Below are 20,549 nucleotides of genomic sequence, written 5' to 3' on the forward strand. Positions count from 1 at the left end.
GGGCTGCTTTAGGACCTGGATGACTTGCTGTGATTGATGGAACCATAAATTCTGCTCTCTACCAGAAAATCCTGAAGGAGAATGTTCGGCCATCAGTTTGTGACCTCAAGCTGAAGCGCCCTTGGGTTCTGCAGCAGGACAACAATCCAAAACACATTAGGCAGTTATTAGGTTTAGGGGGTAATTACTTTTTCACACAGGGCCAGGTAGGTTGGGATAGCTTTTTTCCCTGAAAACATTGAACCATCATTTGAAAACTGCATTTTTTGTTTACTTTGGTTATCTTTGTCTGATATTTACATTTGTTTGATGATCTTAAACATTAAAGTGGGGAAAATATGCAAAAAAATAAAAATTTGAGAAGGGGGCAAATACTTTTTCACGGCACTGTATAAGGGCACAAGTTCACATGTGATGGAGCTGTAAGAGACTGTGAAAAGTTCCATCTTGACAAGCTATGTAACCTTGTACTGGAAATCAGCGATCTACATCTTCATGGTAAATAAATAGATACAATCTAGAAAAGGCAGCTATATTTTGTGACTTAGTAACAGGCACAACTTGGGAAACAAGTTAAAAGCTTTCTTTTTTATCATTCAGCAGACAGATTTATTTATTGATTTATTTTAAGCTGGGTAGAAGAATATTTGAGGCTTTTAGACATCTTATGAATGGAAAGTTTTCTTTTTGAAAAAAAAAACTATACTAAGCTCTGACCTCAACATATACTAATGCATGATCTACTGTATAATACTATTAGGGCCTGAGCACTGACAGTGCGTAGGACCCTATTGGAATGCAAGGAATTATTCTTATTACATTTCTGATGCTGCACCACACTGAGGTTAAGGTTCTAAGTGGCTGGCCTGACCCGGTGTCCACTGTATGGTGACCCTGCATCAGCTTCTGTGTCCACGACAACACCAGCCTTTGGAGCAAGTTGCCAGGAGTGCATTGCTAAGATTGAGGTGGTGGTAGACACAGTGTTGATGGTGCTTTTTGACCACAAAGCCTTTTTCACAAGTGCAGCTTCTGGTCCTTACCAGCTGTGGGATCCACTAGTAGAGGCCTTCTGGTGCAGACAATGGTGACAAGGTTGGCGGTTCGATTACCTTGTCTCTCCACATGTCCAAGTGCCCTTACACAAGACACTGAACCCGAAGTTGCTCCCAATGGCAGGCAGGCACCTTGCATGGCAGCTCTGTAGCCATTGGTGTATGAATGTAAATGGGTGAAAGGGAAACGCATTGTAAAGTGCTTTGAGTACCATGAAGATAGAAAGGCGCTATGTAATGCCAGACCATTTACAAGAGGCCCAGGGAGCCATAGACTAATGTGTCACAATAGATCTGCACAGAATCTACAAAGAAAGTGATGGATGGCAAAGCTGCTCCATTATCAAGGGATATGATAGGCTGTTTATGAATGGGGCTGCAAGGTGGAGCTGTGGTTAGCACCGTTGCCTTGCAGCAAGAAGGTCGCCAGTTCAAGTCACCCAGGATCTTTCTGCAAGGACTTTGCATGTTCTCCCCGTGCAGCGTGGGTTCCCTCCGGGTTCTCCAGCTTCCTCCCACACAGTCCAAAAACACGTTATGGTCAATTGGTGATTCTAAATTGTCTGTAGGAGTGAATGTGAGTGTGCTTGGTTGTCTGTCTCTAAGTGTACATATCTAGTGGTGACACATATTGCCTGTTGTTTTATTACTAATATTAATCCTTTTATGATGTCACAATTCTATGTTGGTTAGATTTATGTACAAAAGCAGTTTGGTTATTTTCAGCAATAGATCATGGTTTTGGTTCAAATAAGTACCTAATTAAGGTCAGAGGACCTTTTATAATATAGTTAGGGTCAAAAGAATCAATGCTGACTATCAACTGAAAACAGGAAACAACAGTTTCCTGTTTTTAATTGATACATTCCCTTTTTTTGTGAGAGGTTTTAGTGTGATGACCTTCAGCGACCACCATTTTACACAATCCAAAGGTCTTACCAGAATTATGATATACCAAGTCAATCAAATGAATGATGCATCAAAATAATGACTACCTAATAGTCAAAAGTATTAGATTGTAAGTGAAAATGATAACATAAGCCTTTTAAAAAAAAAAAAAAAAAAAGAATGAATAAATAAAAATAATTATATATATATGGGTTCCCTCCGAGTCAAAATTATGAGCACAATCTCAATTTTGTATGTCAAAATAAAGTCAAAATTTAAAAAATAAAATTGTTTTTGTGTTTTATTCATTTATTTATTTTGACGACTTTTTTTGACATGACTATTTTTCTTGTTTATAATTTATTTAAATCTCTTTTTTTGTGGCAGAGAAAAATAGAGCGTGAAAATAAAGCTTTTCACTGGACGTAAACACTACAGTTGAACACACAGAGGCAAACTTGTTCTGAATTTTTTACAGTGTGGACTGTCTCTGCTCATGCGTGCTCTGACTCCAACGCCTCTCGGGACGATCTGCACGCAGACGTTTGTAGTGTGTCAGTGAACGCGGAGTGCTGTCAGTGAACTGTCCTGCCTGTCTGATCGATACATCAGCAATTACTCAGCTCCAATTAGTTCCCATTAACCAGTCAGTCACTTCCAGATCGTTGATCTGCTGCTGTCTTTTTCTCCTCCGACAACAACAGCTGGGATGTGTGAGTAGAAAGCCTGCTAGGCTCACCCACAGCACCCAGAGGTGTCTCCAAACATGGACAGGATTGGGGTATCATTCCTGGACCCTCTGGATGACTACGAGTTAATTCACCGGATTGGGTGCGGCACCTATGGGGATGTGTTCAAGGTGAGTAAGAACATTTCCTCATGTTTTTGCCGCAGCACTGACAAAATGCTCCATCGGGACGTGTTAGTTCACGTACAAAGATTGTGTCTCTGCACAAACAGTACAGGGCATTTCACTTCCTGCCATCAAGGTGAAACTGTCTTTTGGAGAAGTGTTGAACATAAATTAAAAACAGTGCTTCATGTGAGAGATTATTGCTCACCTGAGGCATGATATCAACATGTTGATCAGAAGATATGTCAGTAGTGGTCAGGGTTCCTCATAAATGAAGGAGGTTTGTGTGTGCTTACCATCATGCTCTACAATAAAGCATTTAACCCTTTGAACGCCTTCAGACCTCTTATAAACCAGGCAGATGTTTGCAGAGCCTAGTGCCAGCCTGTTGCATCAGGGATAATGGTGTCAAAATCTAAAGTTTATTGATTAAAAAAAGATAAAACAGTTTTTAAAAAGTACACAAAAATGTCATTTTGGTTTAATTCCTGGTTTAATTTTAAAAAGATATATATCACAATGTTAACAGTGTGGCAAAGTTAACACATTTAGTAATAATTCATGTTAATCACATCATCTATGCTACATATGCAGCAGCATGTCGTCTCTTTTCACTTGGCAAGTTGAACGTCAGGATGCAAACATCCTGTGCTGTAAACACGCCCCGGTGCCTTGTGCATCCTGCAGAAGCAATGTAAGAATTTGCATTGTTTCTTTTTTTACACTCCAGACAGTGTGGCCGAGGCAAACAGTTTGGTGCTCCGGGGCAAAATATGAGCGATCTCCATCACCAGAATCTTTTGGACATATTCACCCAGTTGCCTTTATGTACATAAATTAAACAGATTTATTTAAAAAATAGAAAATAAAAAATGCACCACATGAGCACAAAACACACTTGGAGGATGAGTTTGGTGATATGTTTGTCAGTACAGTCAAAAATTCCTTTAAAAAACTGAGACCAACTTGATTTGTTTCTCTGTGCTTTGACTTTTCTTCCCTTTCTGCGGCTCTCAGCTTCAAACCCGTACAGAAACAGAAACCATAACTTCCAGGTTCTGTTCCAGAAGTAAGAAAACCCGATTATGTTTCCAATTGTACTCTCTACCCTCTGGTGTGACCAAAAGCAGCGCATGGGCAGCAGGACATATGCCTCAGACAAGTTGTTTGTGAGATTGCAGATTATCGTTGTTAACATTCTTAAAATCAGGGATGTTCGAATTCTAGTAACAAATGCTTTAGTGGACATTTATTTGTAAGAGCATGGACCGTGAACTCCAGAGACATATTTCAGTCTTTCCTGAAAAATGATTAAATGAAAGCGCATTGAGAGTTAGCATTAAAGGACCAGTGTGTAGAATTTTGTAATATCTAGCAGTTCCAGATTCCAACCACCTGAATCACCTTCCATTTCTGAGCATGAAGCATGCAGAACCAACTGTGGCTACTACTTAGACATGAAACCGTAAAAGGTCTTCTCAGTGTTTGGTTTGTCCATTCTAGGCAACTGTAGAAACATGACTGTACCACATGGTGGGCTCTGTGGAAGAGGACTTGCCCTTTATTTGGAAATGAATTGTTCATTCTAAGCTAACAAAAACACAATGACTGGTAGGGATCATACACTTCACAAAACAGAATTTTAAATACCATTACATATTTTCCCTCTAAATTCTACACACTAGAGATTTAACTCACAAATTATTGGAGCAGCAGCGAATCCAGAAGTGATGTCAGGACATAAGTTGGTAACGGTCATAAAGTTCAAACAATTAAAGCTCTGTAATCACCCTAAATAGCAGACCACTGTAGTGTTTATGAAACTTGACGAAAAAGGAGGAAATCAAGTATTCGTTGGGAAGTATCTTTAGTGGCCGATTATTCCAGATTTTCTTTAACTGGCTTTTACAGCAGTCTTTCCCATGAGACATCTCGTGTGTTAAAGGAAGTGATGTGTTAACAAGTACTTTCAGTGGTTTGTCGGTGTCATCTGTGCTCTTCAATCAGTGCACCAGCAGGGGCATGAAGCTGTTGTTCTTTGAATTTTACTTGTTGCCTGTCTGTCTGTAGTTGAAGCTGTTACGTGAGATGAAGAAAAAAAACTTTGAATGCTCAGTTGCCTTTGAGTTTTCAGGCTAAGCTGCGTTTTTTTTAGAGCTGCATGATATGTCGTTTCAGCATCGACACTGCAACGTGTGCATGTGAAACAGTCACATCGCAAGGAGTGCAGTGTGAATTAGGGCAAATGTACTTAATCACATCAACTTTTATTGCTGCTTGATACAGAAAGAGAGCTTTCACAGTTGTGATTTGTATTGACTAACCTGTAAGAGTACCCTGTGCCATCTGACCTCTCCTCAGTAGACACTTGAACTACTTATCACTGAGTTTGGAACATAAGGAGAACTTTCACATCAGTGTGTTTCACCTATGAGCTTAACCTCCAGAAAATAACAGGAAATAGTCCACCCCCAACAGTGTTACTGACAGTGTTGCAGGTGGATTATTGATTATCAGATCAAACAAACTGCAGATTGTAGTTTAGACGACACATGTTGATGTGAGCAATATTCAGCTGACTGACATTCTGCATCATCTTTGTATCACTGTAACATTTCGACCAGTGGCAGCCTGTGTGTCTGCTTTGAAGGGGAACAGCACTACATACAGTAACAGACAATAGCACATTATCAACTCCCACTGTTGCTGTTGGTGGGTTTGGTGGAGCTGCAACTGCTGGAGTCAAGGGTGAAACCTCTGGACATGTGACTGTGTGGGCTTTCTATGGACTCTCATTACACTACTGTTATTCAGAGGAAACTGGGCTCAAAACTCCTATGTAATCTTGATCCATGTCTACTGTGGTTCTGTCCAACCACAGCTAGCCCAGACTATCCACAAGAGTTCCTGGCTCAGATAAATACGTTGAGTGTTTAAAAATCTCTGAAAAGTTTTGTAAGTAGTAGTAGATTCAGTAAAATAAATAATCATATAAGAAGGAAACTTTGGATGGTTGCAGATCCCTTCAAAAAGATTATTCATTAAAAATTAATATTATTTTGAAATTAAACCTTGCTGTCCTTCATCATCAAATACCTGTTATTTATTTATATCTATCGTGATGTTCCGTTTCACTATTTTGGGAAATAAAATCTCTTTATATATTCTGAAAATATATCAAACCATCCTACTTCCATAAAGTTTCCACATGCAGAAATCCTGTAGTAGTTTTGCAATTCGAGTGTGAAGATGGAACTATCTTTTCTGCCGCGGTAGGAGTGTGAAGCGTCAGTGACCTTGTTCCGACCAATCAGTGTAACTGATGTTGTCTGTGAAGAATTGGGTCCCCTTGTGTGCTTGTTTCAATAGGAGAGTTATTTGAAATTATGACTTTCTTGAAATAATTTTTCTTCACAACCAGCACTCCTATCTACGTAATATTCCACATATTGAACATTTTTGGGATTGTCTACGTAAGTGTCAAGTTTGAAGTGTATGGCCTTATTACTGTCTGAGATAATTGGAGTGAAAAATGCTATGAGAAGCTAAAATGTCCAGTTTTTCATGAATTTTCCAACTATGGAAGACGATTACTCGATAACTGCAGGGAGCCCGCTTGTGGAACTTTTTGTGGAAAAAGTTCAACTATTTTACTTGATAAAAACCACAATTAAAAGGATTGCCCACGATACTGGAACGTCAGTCAATTTTTAGGCACTTTCTGAGAGCTAGTCTATGGCCTAGTAAGGGGAAAAAAAGGGGAGTAAAGTCAACATTTTGAAAAGACAGTAAATATTGTGTTCTGTATTGACTATTAGAAGCTGCATAAAACAGATGAGATATTTTTTTTAAACATGTGGCAGTGAATACTGCGTGCAAAACATTGGAAGACTTGAAAAAGGGCAGATATCTTTAAAAACGGAAAAGCACAAAAAATAAAATGCAGATATCGTGACTCGTAGTCACTGGCTTGGGTCAAGCTCCAAAAAGCCTGCATTCTACATTCCACATAATGCCACTTGAGGAAAGCATCAGGCTTATTTTTCTCATCTCAGAGCCACAGAGGACATTATGTAAGTGTTCACAGAGGCAGAGCAGTACAGATCATAGCAAGCAAAACGATCTAAAAGTATACTTAAAGTTTATTATAAATGGCATATTTCCCATTACTGGACACCTGTCCAGAGTGTACCCTGTCCTCACCCAAAGTTAGCTGAGCTTGCTTTCGCTGATGTAGTCTTTCTTATCCAGACCTCAGCTCTGTGTCAACTCTGGAGAATGGTCTGTCAGCACTAAGGGGGGACATGGTCTGGCTTCTTTTATTTCCTTAAACCACTTACCACTTAAACCGTGGTCATTGCCATGCCCAGGAGGCAGGAACAAGCCCCCTGTAAAATACTGTGGAGAAAATTGCTTTGGTGGAACATTTGCATCCATTGATGAGCACTGTAATTAAAATGGCTAATTCATTCATTAAAATTAAAAACAAAAAACAAGCAGGCCTGCTTTACTGTGTAGGTTTGCCACTTGGAGGTGGTTGTTGTTGGTTCAGAAATAAAGTCTGTCTGGTCAGTCACACTCCCCCAGATGTAGTTTCTTTTGTCCCTCAGCCAGATGGATGCACTTTGCATCTAAATTCACATCCTTTTTTCCACTTGAATTGCTTTCAAAGAATTTATTGCAGCAAGTTGCAGTGGATGTCAAATTAGACTGCATGACTTGACCTTTCCAACAATGCTAGTTGTTGTCTGTAAGAATATCACAACAAGAAAATAATATTTTAATTAATTGAAATTCACATAAAATTGTATTATTGTTCCAATCTACTTGCACCTGTGAATCCATCCTCACACCCAAATAAACAAACATTTAGTCGGAAATATTTGCCTGTTTGCCACTGCTGCAAGTAGGATACTGTATGTGAACACTTCAGTGAGTAAAATAACATTTATTTTCATTAACATTATGCACATATTTTTTTCCAACTCCTAAATCATGCAGTATCCTGACATCATGTTTCTTATTATGCCAGAGAAAAATACAGGATCTCTGTTCCCTGCATTCATCCCCAGCCTGGCATGAACCTGGTGCATTCACTCGTGAATTTTACTGTAAATGCAGACAGTGAGATCAGAGCCTGGACTCACTTCCCCCCCAGGGAAGAATGCGAGTGTCACTGTCTCCTTTATGATTAATCTCTTCCTGTTTGACTGCTGAATGTTAGCAGCAATCAGAGTTTCCTAAAAGAAACCGTTATGATTGTGATGCAATGACAGTAAAACCTGACAGGAGCTTTTTATCATGTGTTAGAATGACACTGATGTTAGACATGCCTATGCTCTGTATTACTGTTGGTGGCTGTTTTGATTCTTGTTCAGATTATAGCTGTAACAGATCATGAACTAAAGACAGCAGTTATACTGATTTACTCAACCTAAATTATGAAGTATGGTCTTCTTCTGAGACATTCTTTACATGTCTGACACTGCAGGAGTGGTGCAGATTTTGTGCTGAGGAAGTGAACTTCACAGAAGTGAGAAAAACACTCTTACAAATATTATAGAAAATACATCAATAATGATTTACAGTAAAAACAAGGTATGGACAACAAGAATAAAACCCACCCAGTCCCACAAGTGCATTTTTAAAGATATAGATTTGACCTCATACAACCAAGTGTATCTACTACTATGGCTGGGCAGTATGGCTAAAAGACAAAAACAATATTACAAACCTCTTGGTGACATATACAATGTATTGTGTATCTCAATATTTATGTGGTCTATAACAAGTGGTCTTTAATAAATGCCATGGTACAAGTTAATTCAAACATTCTTTCAAGTAACAATACTGAATATATGAATTACACCCTAACTAATATAGATTTTTTCAGGTTAATATATAGGTATTTCAAAGTTCAAATAATCTGGTAATGATGCATCATTTGGAAAAATCCTTTAAAACAATCTTGATACACACCCATAAGGTTAGTTTTTTTTGTTGTTCTTTAACCAATTGTATATTAACAATTTCCCTGAGATTTTACACCGAAGGGATCAATAAAGTTTTATTCTATATATTTTTTTTAAATCCGCATTTCACTGTTGGGGGCTGCAGGGTGGATTGGTAGATAGCAGTGTTGATTGGTAGATAGCAGTGTTGATTGGTGGATAGCAGTGTTGATTGGTGGATAGCAGTGTTGATTGGTGGTAGCCGTGTTGCCTCACAGCAAGAAGGCGTCCAGTTCGCATCCCAGTCAGGACACCGGGATCTTTCTGCGTGGAGTTGCATGGTCTCCCGTGCAGCGTGGCTTCTCTCTGGGTTCTCCGGCTTCCTCCCACACAGTCCAAAAACATGTTGAAGTTAATTGGTGGTTCTAAATAGTCCCTACGTGTGTATGTGAGTGTGCTTGGTTGTCTGTCTCTAAGTGTAGCCCTGTGATAGACTGGCGACCTGTCCAGGGTGTCCCCTGCCTTCACCCTAAGTCAGCTGGGATAGACTCCAGCCCTGCCACGACCCCAGTGAGGATTAAGCGGTGTATAGATGATGGATGGATTTGAGTTTAATTGATGACTGTTGAAAAGCATTGTATCACCTTTTTTGATATAAAATGATAAATCAAATATTTCTGTATACCAGCTGCCAGAATAATAACAAATTATATTAGTACACACCTTTCCTGACATCCAAAGTCGCTTTACAAGAAACAAATTCAACAGAACAGATAAAAACTATACATGCATAAAGAGGGAGTTAAAAAGAATAAACAGTCTTCAATAGGTGGATTTTGAGTCTGGATTTGAAGAGAAGGAGAGAGTCAGTATTACAGATGTCCAGTGGGAGTGAGTTCCAGAGTTTGGGAGCACAATAGTTCACTTACAAGTGCATAATGCATCCTTTCGCATTCCTGGAGGTCATCCAACATGGGGAATTAGCTGTTCTAATCAATATTTTTAGACATGCTAGCAGCATGGAACTATGAACAACAATGCTGGTTTAGACCACCACTCTGATCGAGACTAAAATATTAGAGGAATTGCCTTAAAATTTGCTTCCCAAGCAGATAAAAGACGACAGTGACCCCCTGATGTTTCCTTTAGTACCACCCCTAAGTTTACATTAGTTTTTACTTATATGAAGTTCAACAAGTTTTAGATGTTTGTCCACCAGTTGTTTCTGACAAGGTCTGTCTTTGCTGTTGCTGTGCCTCAACTGTCAGTTTTCACTTTCTTTGTTCAGTCAAACATCAAACTCACTTTAGAGGAATTGAAAAAAAAATTGCTGAGAAAAAAAAAAAACGCTCAACGTTTGAAGATGTAGATTTACTGTACTACACTAAAAGTGCTGCAACTACTTTCACATATTTTCTTCAACTGTTGGAATTCTGTTTTTTTATTTATATACTACAGCTCATACTTGGAAGCTCAAATCCTACTTTTGTGAAATGGGATCCTGAAAGGTCCACATTCTTACTGTAATGAGTGCAAAATAACAAGCACAAGACTACATTTTACCTGTTATCTTGCCTCAGCAACCAGTTTTCCAGTTTCTTGTTCAGTCAAACTCCATGTTTGTTTCATAGGCTGTTCATGTCCCAGTTTGACATCTGTATTCAATAGGAAATGAGATGGTCTCATTAAGGAGAAATTGGTTTGGCCAAACTCTGTATATCATTTCTGGCTCAGAGGCCGTTAGAGTGGCTGATCAAAGTGCAGTCAAGCTTCTGCTTCTCCCCCCAGTTTGTACGTAACCCTGACTGTGTGTTATTTCAGGCCCGTTTGTGTAAAAAACCTGTCAGACGTTACTATCACTGTAGTCACAGGAAACCTTGTGGTGGAACAGGAAAGAAAACAGGAAGTGAATACGGTCCAGCCATAGGTTGCGTTGAAACGACCTGCTTATCCTATTTGTTGCTGCCTTGTTTGTTGTGGATGTCCAAAGTGAAAATTGGTCCATCTGACGTCAGTGTATTCCCGAAATGGAAAAGACTGATGTTCTCAGGAAGAATTGAGGAAGTTGAAAACATAGTATGTGTGCCTTGAAACAACATCCACCATTACCTCTTGTGTTCTATTGTGAACAAACTTGGGTAAAAGTCAAAGATATTGACCTGATCTGATCATTTTTAGCAAATTTAATTTACCACAGCAGTTCTGGGTTCCAGCAGACATCTTCATCAGCTACACATCACAAGGCAGAGCAAGCAACATGCAGCCACAATCACATTTATTGTTCAGGTGGATATAACCGGCACAACTGAGAATCAATCTACTGTCTGAACCAGTCTAAGCAGAGCTGGATAATGCTGATCCCATATATAGAACAAAACATGCCTCCATGGAAGGTTCTTCAGACAAAATCAGTCAGTCAATCTGTTTGTTAATCTGTCCATTTAACACTATGATCCTGAGCCATATGACTCACCTGAGACAAGATTGACATTAAATCTGCTGTGGATCGTGGTGAAATAAGCTAGCTGATCACATAGTCAAAGAAAAAAAAGAAAAGTAGTAAGTGGTACTGCTATTGGTCTGAATTTGACTCACCAAGGGGTTGTCTAGGACTGCCAGTAAGAAAGAGCAGTCATTGCTAATGTTTGTCAACACTATGCAATCAATACAAAGTTAAAGCCAGAGCTAAACTAATTATAAAGTACTTCATCTGCAAGATAGTATACTAAGCTGTTGGATATTTGCCAATGTTTTGTATCTTAATGAAACAGTGAGGTAGTAGAGCTCCAATCAGGACTAAGTGTCTTTAAACTGTTTTTGGATAATGTAGTGTGCAATAGAGCAAACTACTGTCAAGCTCATGCAAAAAAAATAAAAAATTGTATATTGTGATGATGGATGTCTCATCTTTTTAACAATTGGTTAAAGATTTTGACATGATTTGCAAACCCTTACAACTTCTCAGATTGTGTTTTTGTTTGCAAAGTCTAAGTTCATCAGTAACTGAGTCTTCACAAGTCTGTGCTTGATAAATGCAACTATGCAAGTAGGTATGCTTTTGTGAATAAGCACATTTGGAAATGTGCATTCACAATAGGACTGCCTCCCAAGAGTCAACCAAAGTCAGTGAAAGGAGTCTTAGCTGACCAAGTTCTAATTGGTCAGTTGGCCACAGGAAACAAAACCTGCAATTCCACTGGAAATTAGTTGATTTGAGGGTAAATGACACCTCCAAGTAGGTGACACACAAACTTAAGGTGGCGTCTCCTCCTCATGAGGCTCATCTGCGCCACTCAGTGAACAGAGTCCTGTGGAGAAATCTGACAGAATTTCATAATGCCAAAGATAATTAAAAGGGTTCTATATAGTTGGGCTTACTAACAAAAAGTTTAGTCCTATTTTTTTCCTGACACATTCAGAATTCATGCTTTTGAGGTTGCTTTGTGTCAAAGGTCATGCACTCAGTGTTAAGGCAGGGGCAGTTCTCCACCTCTGGAAACATAACTGCTGCTGTTTGTCAGGCACTCACCCTAAAGACCAGTTAGCTTAATGGATTTTTATTTTTCATTTTTAACTCGATGGACCAAGGACAAGAGTCAGTGCTTCAACAAAATGTCTCTTTTCTTTTGAATACAATTGTGACACCAAGAATGGGATTCAATGGTGAAATGGCTAATCTGGCAACCAGCATGCAAGAACACGTTGAAAATCTTTAGCATTCTCACTAAATGTTCAGTTTTTGCCTCATCACCACCACATTTTGATTCTTTGGTTCTTGCAGGGTGACAAACATGTCATCCGTTAGTACTATGGTACGAAAAGTAAAGCACAATACATCATGTCTTGGGTGCAGAAAAGCACGATACCAGCTGCAAAAAGGTACATCAGACTTTCAAAACCACATTAGTGTGTTCTACCACAGCGGTGGTACGCATATGACGCATGTTATACAAGCATTCTTGCCTGTTCTGTCAGTTGACTAGACCAGACATGCGCCAAAGAGATGAAGTGTAACCTTGATTGACTTGAGAAAGTGTTAAATTTTAGATCAATGACAAGTCATGTCTACCAGTCACACATTAGTTCAGAATTAGTACCTTGCTTTAGGAGACTCTTATCCACAGGGCACAAAAAACTTGTTTACTACGCTAAGATAATGAAGTGATACTGGTTGGGATTGAGGAAGATTAATGGGTCTGGAGAAGATACTTAAACGTATTTATGTGTAAGCTTTGTTGCTCATGTGATGTTGCTGCCAAGCAATGCAATTGGTTCCTATTTAATTGATGTGATCTGTAGCTTGAAAGAGATTTTTCAGGCTATTGCATTTACTGACAGGTGGAGTGAATCAGAAAAGGAACAAAATTACAAAAGCCTAAGAAAAACTCTAACCTAACACCAAAAGGGTAAACAAGTGAAAACTACAGTGAATTAACTAAACTAAACTAAACCAAACCAACAAAACAGGGATACTCACAGGACTGGGGACCAAACTAGAGGGGAAGGCTGGTTCGGGAAATGCAGGCTAAAAACAGTTTGGGGACCAGTGGCAGGAGAAGGCTGGCTCGGGGAGGATCTGGGTGGAGAGAATGTTGTTGATGCAGGGAGGTTGAGGCCGCAGTGGCTTAGAGACGGCTGGCAGGAGACACAACGGGGACCATCAGAAACACTGGGGATAAAAGTCTATGGTCTGACAGTGAGTGGTGGAATAAGCTGAGCTTTATGGAGTGAGGTGATTGTGAGCTGGTGTGCCAATCCCAGCTGCTGTCTCCAATACCTGCAATCAGGTAACCAAACCAAACACGGGACCAAAGTGACAGGAGAGGGAGAGCCAAGCTGAGACAGGCAGGGGCTGATGCGAGGATCCTGACAATATGCAGACACATTCCAATCACAGTGGGTCCTGCATGTTAATGTTAAAGCATTAATGTATGCCTTTTTTTCTTATCCAGATTAGACATTCAGATCAGATATTATTGCAAGGTGTAAAGGGTATACCTGGGGGTTGGTTTGATACAGTCTTTAAAGATCCAGGTCAACACTGGATTAACCCGTGTTTGCAATTTCACTCTGAAACACCTGATCTGGTTTCCATCTTCTAAAATGTTCCTCTGGTCTGTAATGTGATGAAATGAGCTGGATTACTGCTACACTGCAACTCAACAATTTGCAGAATTAATTGAGAATAGCTTACCTTAATCATGATATTTGGTTATCTAAAAACAAGCTCTTTTTAAGTATATTTCTGTGTTTCTGATGAAAAAGGGCATTATATGTTTAACATAATACATGAAACTTGTGTTTATAGGGAACTCAACCCTGAGGTGAACTCAAATTGCTTCAACTGTTGTTTAGCTTTACTGGGTTTTGGATCTGGTTGTGGAATGACTCCAGATTTTAGTTGTAAAACCTTCATTGTATGCCTTTTTAAAAGAATTAATATTTGTTAGAGACCTTGCAGGAAATCTAAAAAGCATTTACAGACCACGCACAATTTTTGGACCATCTGAAGGGAAAATATATTATTTACAAACATAATGTGTAGGTATACTACTAAATAATTTAGTAATTTTTTCTTGAGACAAATACATATGTGATTTAACAATGGTTTAACTCCATGAAATTACATGAATCCCAACTAGGCTAGTTAGCTTTGGCTCGTTGTCTCTGACACAACAGCAGTTGTGTTACTTTTTTTCTCTATTCAGATTGAAATTGTAACTGCTGTCCGATTTATATGATAACAAATTAAGTTCCACAGAACAGGAAAAGTGGATATACAGTCATAACTCGATAATCCGACCCTTTAGCAATTCAAAAACCTTGCTATCCGACAGTTTTTTTTTAGGAAAAATGAATGGAACACATGAAGAATAGCCTTAACATACCGTCAGCCTTGGATTCTGACTCTGACATGACATTTTATGTCACAAATAAGGATAATGGCATATTATGTGACTTAACAAGCCGACAGATTGGCTACGTTCAAACTGCAGGACTTATCGCTCAATTCAGATTTTTTTGTGAAAAAAGATTTTTTTTGCGTGTTCGTTCACATTTCCAATTAAATATGACTTGCATGTGATCTCCTGCGTGAACTTCAAATGACCCAAAGTGTCCTACATGCGCAGAAGAGGACCGGACGACGTCACATGCCATGAGCATGCTTCAGTGTTTACGAAGTAGACATAGATGGTGGAAAGAGAAGTGTGACCGCTATCCTAAACTGGCATCAGCAGCTAAGTACTGCCTGTGAGTTCCAGCCACTACCGCTCCGTCCGAGCGCACCCCCGGGTCGAAAGTATACCCCCCAACCGCTCCGAATATTCGGATATTCATCATTAATTGGACCTGAATATCCAGAGACCAGAAAGTGCTATTCAGCCCGACTAGTTATTGTAACAACTCTGAACAATAACTAACAACAAATTACCCTTCATGCATCAGTCCCTCCTTGCATCTCGACCTCCATCTTGACAATCCGACAGCCTTGCTATCCGACATAAAAGAAGGTTTTACATTTAGTATTGGCTTATCGAGTCACGACTGCACTGGGTTTTGCTTAATTACTTCACCAGCTCGCTGGAAGCAATTGGAGTCACAGCAGTTTAGTTTGTATATTGTCTACTATTGTGAAATTTTTATCACTTTCTTTCCCTCATAGTTACAACTTTTTCTTCCTGGCAAGATAAGATGCCAAAAAACCTATGATCTTACCTCAGTTTATCCCAAATATGTATGGTAGCTTTGGTGTTTTGGCTCTGTGGGCTGGGGCAGCACAGTTCGTTTGTATACAGTTTTCACCCTCTGAGGAACTATTACAATGCAGGTTATCCTTTATGTGATTATATTTATTTATTACATTGATTATTTTTCTTCCTTTTCAGGCTCGTAACATCAGGACATCTGAACTGGCAGCTATCAAGATTGTCAAGCTGGACCCTGGTATTTTAAATGTCCATAAGTGACACAACATGATTACTTACAACATCAGTTATGCGTGTATTGTCTTTATTATTTGAATTAAATCCACATATCACTTGTTGTTTTCGTATCAATTAAGAATTCAAAATTTGAACGTGGAAAAAAAATCAATAAAAAAGAACAATATCGGTTTCATAACAATGCTTAGGTTAGCAGTTTCTGTTGTTTGCTATCTTTGTGCTAAACTAGGCTTATGATATATGCTTTGTAATATTAGCTGTCACAGACTACAATTTACATCTGTATGAAAAAAAACCTAATGAAATGTTTTGTGTAGCAATTCAGACTACTCGTAAATCTTACTTAAGACTGATAACATTCTACAGTCTGTAGCCCCCTAAAGTCATGCCTGCACTATCGGGGATATAGGGGCTGATTTCCTGTTGTTTCAGCCCTACCAACAAATGAAGGAAAAATCTGATCTGGGATCTTGGTCTGAACCAATGTTAAACAAACCGTGTTGACCACATCTTCCCAAACATTTTTCTCATCTAGACTTCAAGCTGCTGGTTTTGTTTTTTTCTCACTGCAAGTATTGGTTGTTGCACCACGGTTTCCATTTTGTTTATGTCTGCGTACCCATGAGAATGCGAGTGTGACGGTGCCTGATTGCTCCTTCTGGCAAGAGTGATTGCCATTCTTTTTCAGTGTTGTAGTGTTTGAATGTCTGAGATTACAGAAAGGAATATCGGTGAAGTTTCTACTAACATGCATAGTGCAACCCTATTTCTAAATTTGTTAGGGTTTTAAAACTCCTGAAGTTGGAGCCTGCCTACGTCTAGGCAAACAGCAATTAAGCAAATTTACCAAATAATCAGACCATTCCTTTAAAGTTTAAGTGATAATATATTTGAAACAGGAATAATTGTATTTAAAGAAAGTTTAGGTCAGTATAAATTTGTAAAAAATGTGTATTATGTCATCATGTTCAGATTTAAAAGAATTCTGACTCTGACACTAAAACTGGCATACCATTATTTTTTAGAACACCTGCATGCACCCATCCCTTTCACCATACTCTGGAATATCCACCAACTTTTAATTTGTGAAAACCATTTTAGAAAAAGTCACTCAAATTATTAAAACCCTCCCAATTTATTCTTTTACATCCAATTAAAGAAAAAGTAGTGCAGCCTTACTCCTAGCTATTCTGTTTCTACATTTCATTGCATGCTGAGTCGTATTTACAAAGTAAGGCCTCTAAATGTCTTTTCTTCAGTGAATGTAATACACATTGTACAATATTTAAAGACCCATATGTTTAAAAAGTTGTTGGTTTTCATAATTGTTTCTTCTCTACATACCAGCTCCAAAGAGATCCCTTCCAAAAGTGATTCCTGATTGGGAGCCAAATATGTAGTTTTTTTCTGTGCAAAAATGCATTTAATTGTTGAGGTTTTAACAGTCTGACTAAAATGAGGCAGTTATCTCCCAACTCCTACAGACCAACACAACACAACGACTTGGAAGGCATTTTTACACTACAAAACAGTATTTGATTGTATTTCATCACTGACATTGAAATAGCCTTAGGAAAGGATTTTCTTTATGGCCAGTCTAAGTGCTATTTTAAAGGACATCTGAAAAAATGTGAATCTTTTATTTCTGTTTGTTAATCATGTATTTTAGTGGTGGGAAAAACAGAGCCAGCATACTAGAAACAATTCATTTTACTCTACTTTTGTATTTTCACATTTTAAAACATGGACCATCATACCAGTCCTGGTAAATACTGGTACACTACTTTTTCTAGCACTTGCTGACTCACATAAATTGCAGGCTTCCATATTCCACAATAAGCATGTACCATCTTTGTTGTAGTTCCAACACCATTTGAATTATGTCTCACTCATGGACAAGTCTGCCATTGCTCCCACTAGTCTAACCCTATGCTTTGCTGGTCTGTAATTTTCCTTCCATTTGTATGAATTCTGTTCTCTGTTTAACAGCACACAGCTGTGAGTAGACACTCACTTAACTGTCTGTCTGCTTAGGTGATGACATCACATCCATCCAGCAGGAGATTACCATGATGAAGGAATGCAAGCACAAAAACATTGTGGCCTACTTCGGCAGCTACCACAGGTACTGTGTGTTTTCAGCCTGTCCACTTCTGATGGGTGGAATTTTGGGATTGTTGGTGGACTGAAATATGTGGAATGTGTCTTTTATCTCCCCTACACTGCTGCCGGACTCCTCTCCCACTCTTCCCAGCGCTTGCATTGTTGGCACAGCAGCTCATGAATGATACTGAATGTTTTTGTGGGCGTAAATTCATCAACTTCATTATATTAGGGCATGTCTGTTTCTAAGAATTTCCTTCTGATACAGTTTTTCACAGTGCGTCCAAAGCTTGTTCTTACTCAAACACCAAGTATTAAAGCTGTGTGTCTCTCTTTAGGAACACCAAGCTGTGGATCTGCATGGAGTACTGTGGTGGAGGGTCACTTCAGGATATTTACCATGGTACAAACACAGATGAACATCAGTTATCTCCAGTTCATTTAAAAAAAGTACAATATTACCATTTGAAGAAGTCGAAAAAGTGTGAAATGTTTTCCTTTTTTGTTTCTTCACCTAGATTTATGCTTCTACATTTAATCTACGCCACCACATATCCTACATTTTAGCCATACATACACCTGAAAGTGTAGCAACAAGACATGGTGATGCAGGCTGCAACAACTATGATTGGATCAATTAGCAGTAATATGCCATGGAAAAGTCTACTCAGTTAGAAAGAGGCATTGGGAATTGTAAACAAAAGGTCATATAAGCAAAAACATAAAATACCAATAAACAAAACTGACTGCACCTGTGATTTTGTGAATTTGCTGCAAGGTGCTACAATTTTGAACTATGCTGCTTTTACTGATTCTGCTTCTTGATGCTAACGTTTGTTTTTGAAGGCTTATAAAGAAACTGACCTTCTTATTTTGCTCTGTGGAAGACAGCAGACATAATTCCCAACATGTTGTACTGTTGTAAGGAGCATGTAGTCTTTGAGTCATTTGTGTACTTACTGCAAAACAGATGAGGAAGTAGGCACACTGAACTCTGAAAAGCCAGTTCTACCCTATCTTAAGAAATACACCTGCGGGCTCTTTCTTTTTCAACCTCCTGTTGTGTATGAGCTATTAATCAAACTGTTCTTCACAGTGACAGGCCCATTAAAGGAGAAACAGATAGCGTTCGTGTGCAGGGAAACCCTCCAGGTAAGGCTTTTTGGGTAAAAATCAACTTTAGAGATACACCTCTGAAGAATGAGTCATGTGTTTTTCCCAGCCCCAGAGGAGCTAAGCAATCTCGCCAGACCACTAAATATATATATTTAAGAGGTAAATACTTGTGCAGCATAACAGCATCCACAGCATAACATGCTACACTGTTTCTTTTTTGTTAATGAGTGAGTAATCCGCTTTTGTAGACAGCAACTAAAGTCAAAAGGTTTTGACTGGTGGTCAACAGAGCAAAAAGGTTTCTCAAAATGGATTGATTACAGAGCTAAACAGTTCACTACTGTTAAATACTTCATGACAATCCTTTGCAGTCTACCAGGACTAAAAATGGGAGTCAATAACAACAATTTATTTAAAAATGCCAGAATCTAAAGTTTCTGTCCGGCTGCTTCAGCCATACAAGTTCGAACCAGAAACTGATTCTGAGGAAGAATAATGTTACAGAAAACCTCACCCTGCAAGTTGATGGGATTGGTTCCTTAGGTTTGTTACATGTGAAACCCCAGCTGTCTGAATCTTGTGCTTTTGAGGCTGTCAGAACACTGAGGCTTGAAAGTAGAAGTAGCCTGACAAAAGTTTTAGCAGAGGTTAGCTTGTGAGCTTGAGCTGCAGCAAGTGGGAACAGGTGGGTGGACAGAGAGGCAAGGAATTCATAGATTTGCAGAAGAGGTAATGGTGTGGAGTTACAACTAAGCCATTTTAAGTCAGGGAGGGATTGTTTTCAAGGAAAGACAACTTTTTTGCTCTCATCATCTATATTCTTGCAGTTGTGTTTAATGACACCCTTAAAAACAAATTAAAACACAAAAACCTAGAACCAAGGAGTATTCCAGTACAAGAAAAGCTGTTGGTTTATAAGTATCAGGAGGTCAAAGAGGGGGCAAACAATTGTCTTTTTTTCCCCCAGGGAATTCTAATAGGTCACGCTTACTGCTTTTTTTTTCTTCGTTTTTTAACCTGATCAGTCCTTAACAACCATAAAACAAGTAATAATTACATAAAAATTGTATCCTCACAATAATCTACATAAAGATCAGCTGATTTACATTTTTGTTTGTTTGTTTTTTACCAGGGCTTGTATCACTTGCATGAAACTGGCAAAATGCATAGAGATATAAAGGTACAGCTGTCTTTTAAATCTTCATTCAGTTGTTACAATTTAACAGTGATAATACATGATTATGCTGTGTGTCATTATGTAAGCACAAGCACTTATGTGTGTGTGCGTTCTCTCTGCAGGGGGCCAACATCCTTTTGACCGAGCGTGGAGATGTGAAACTGGGTCAGTGGAGCTCTGTATTGGACTAATGCAGACATGCACATTTGCAATACCAATTAAACCTCTCACTTTCATCAAGTGCGCTTCAATAGGCCATCTGTATTACATTTTAGCTGCCATTGTGACCCCATGTGTCTCTTCTGTTTCTAGCTGATTTTGGAGTGGCAGCAGAGATCAGTGCCTCTGTTGCCAAAAGAAAGTCTTTTATCGGAACTCCCTACTGGTAAGATGAATGGAGTGGCATTCACCTAACCTCTCTGAACACATATTTTCTATCTCTCTTCAGTATCATACAGAGTA

The 20,549-nt window shown here is 38.9% G+C and overlaps 1 protein-coding gene across 4 annotated transcripts in view; it reads left to right on the forward strand.

The window, feature by feature from the left end:
* Window positions 1-2,477: 2,477 nt before the first annotated feature.
* Window positions 2,478-20,549, forward strand: part of map4k2 (mitogen-activated protein kinase kinase kinase kinase 2) — a 44,853-nt gene continuing 26,781 nt past the window's right edge. For all 4 annotated transcript variants that reach the window (XM_008285192.1, XM_008285194.1, XM_008285193.1 and 1 more), the window contains exons 1-8: window positions 2,478-2,802; window positions 15,635-15,692; window positions 17,726-17,816; window positions 18,133-18,197; window positions 18,891-18,946; window positions 20,043-20,090; window positions 20,210-20,252; window positions 20,400-20,472. In XM_008285192.1, coding sequence (XP_008283414.1) covers window positions 2,710-2,802; window positions 15,635-15,692; window positions 17,726-17,816; window positions 18,133-18,197; window positions 18,891-18,946; window positions 20,043-20,090; window positions 20,210-20,252; window positions 20,400-20,472 — 527 coding nt within the window. In that variant the 5' untranslated portion in view covers window positions 2,478-2,709. The remainder of the gene's footprint in view (window positions 2,803-15,634; window positions 15,693-17,725; window positions 17,817-18,132; window positions 18,198-18,890; window positions 18,947-20,042; window positions 20,091-20,209; window positions 20,253-20,399; window positions 20,473-20,549) is intronic.

This window comes from Stegastes partitus, unplaced genomic scaffold, assembly GCF_000690725.1.
Source record: "Stegastes partitus isolate 25-593 unplaced genomic scaffold, Stegastes_partitus-1.0.2 Scaffold390, whole genome shotgun sequence".
Taxonomy (NCBI): Eukaryota; Metazoa; Chordata; class Actinopteri; family Pomacentridae; genus Stegastes; species Stegastes partitus.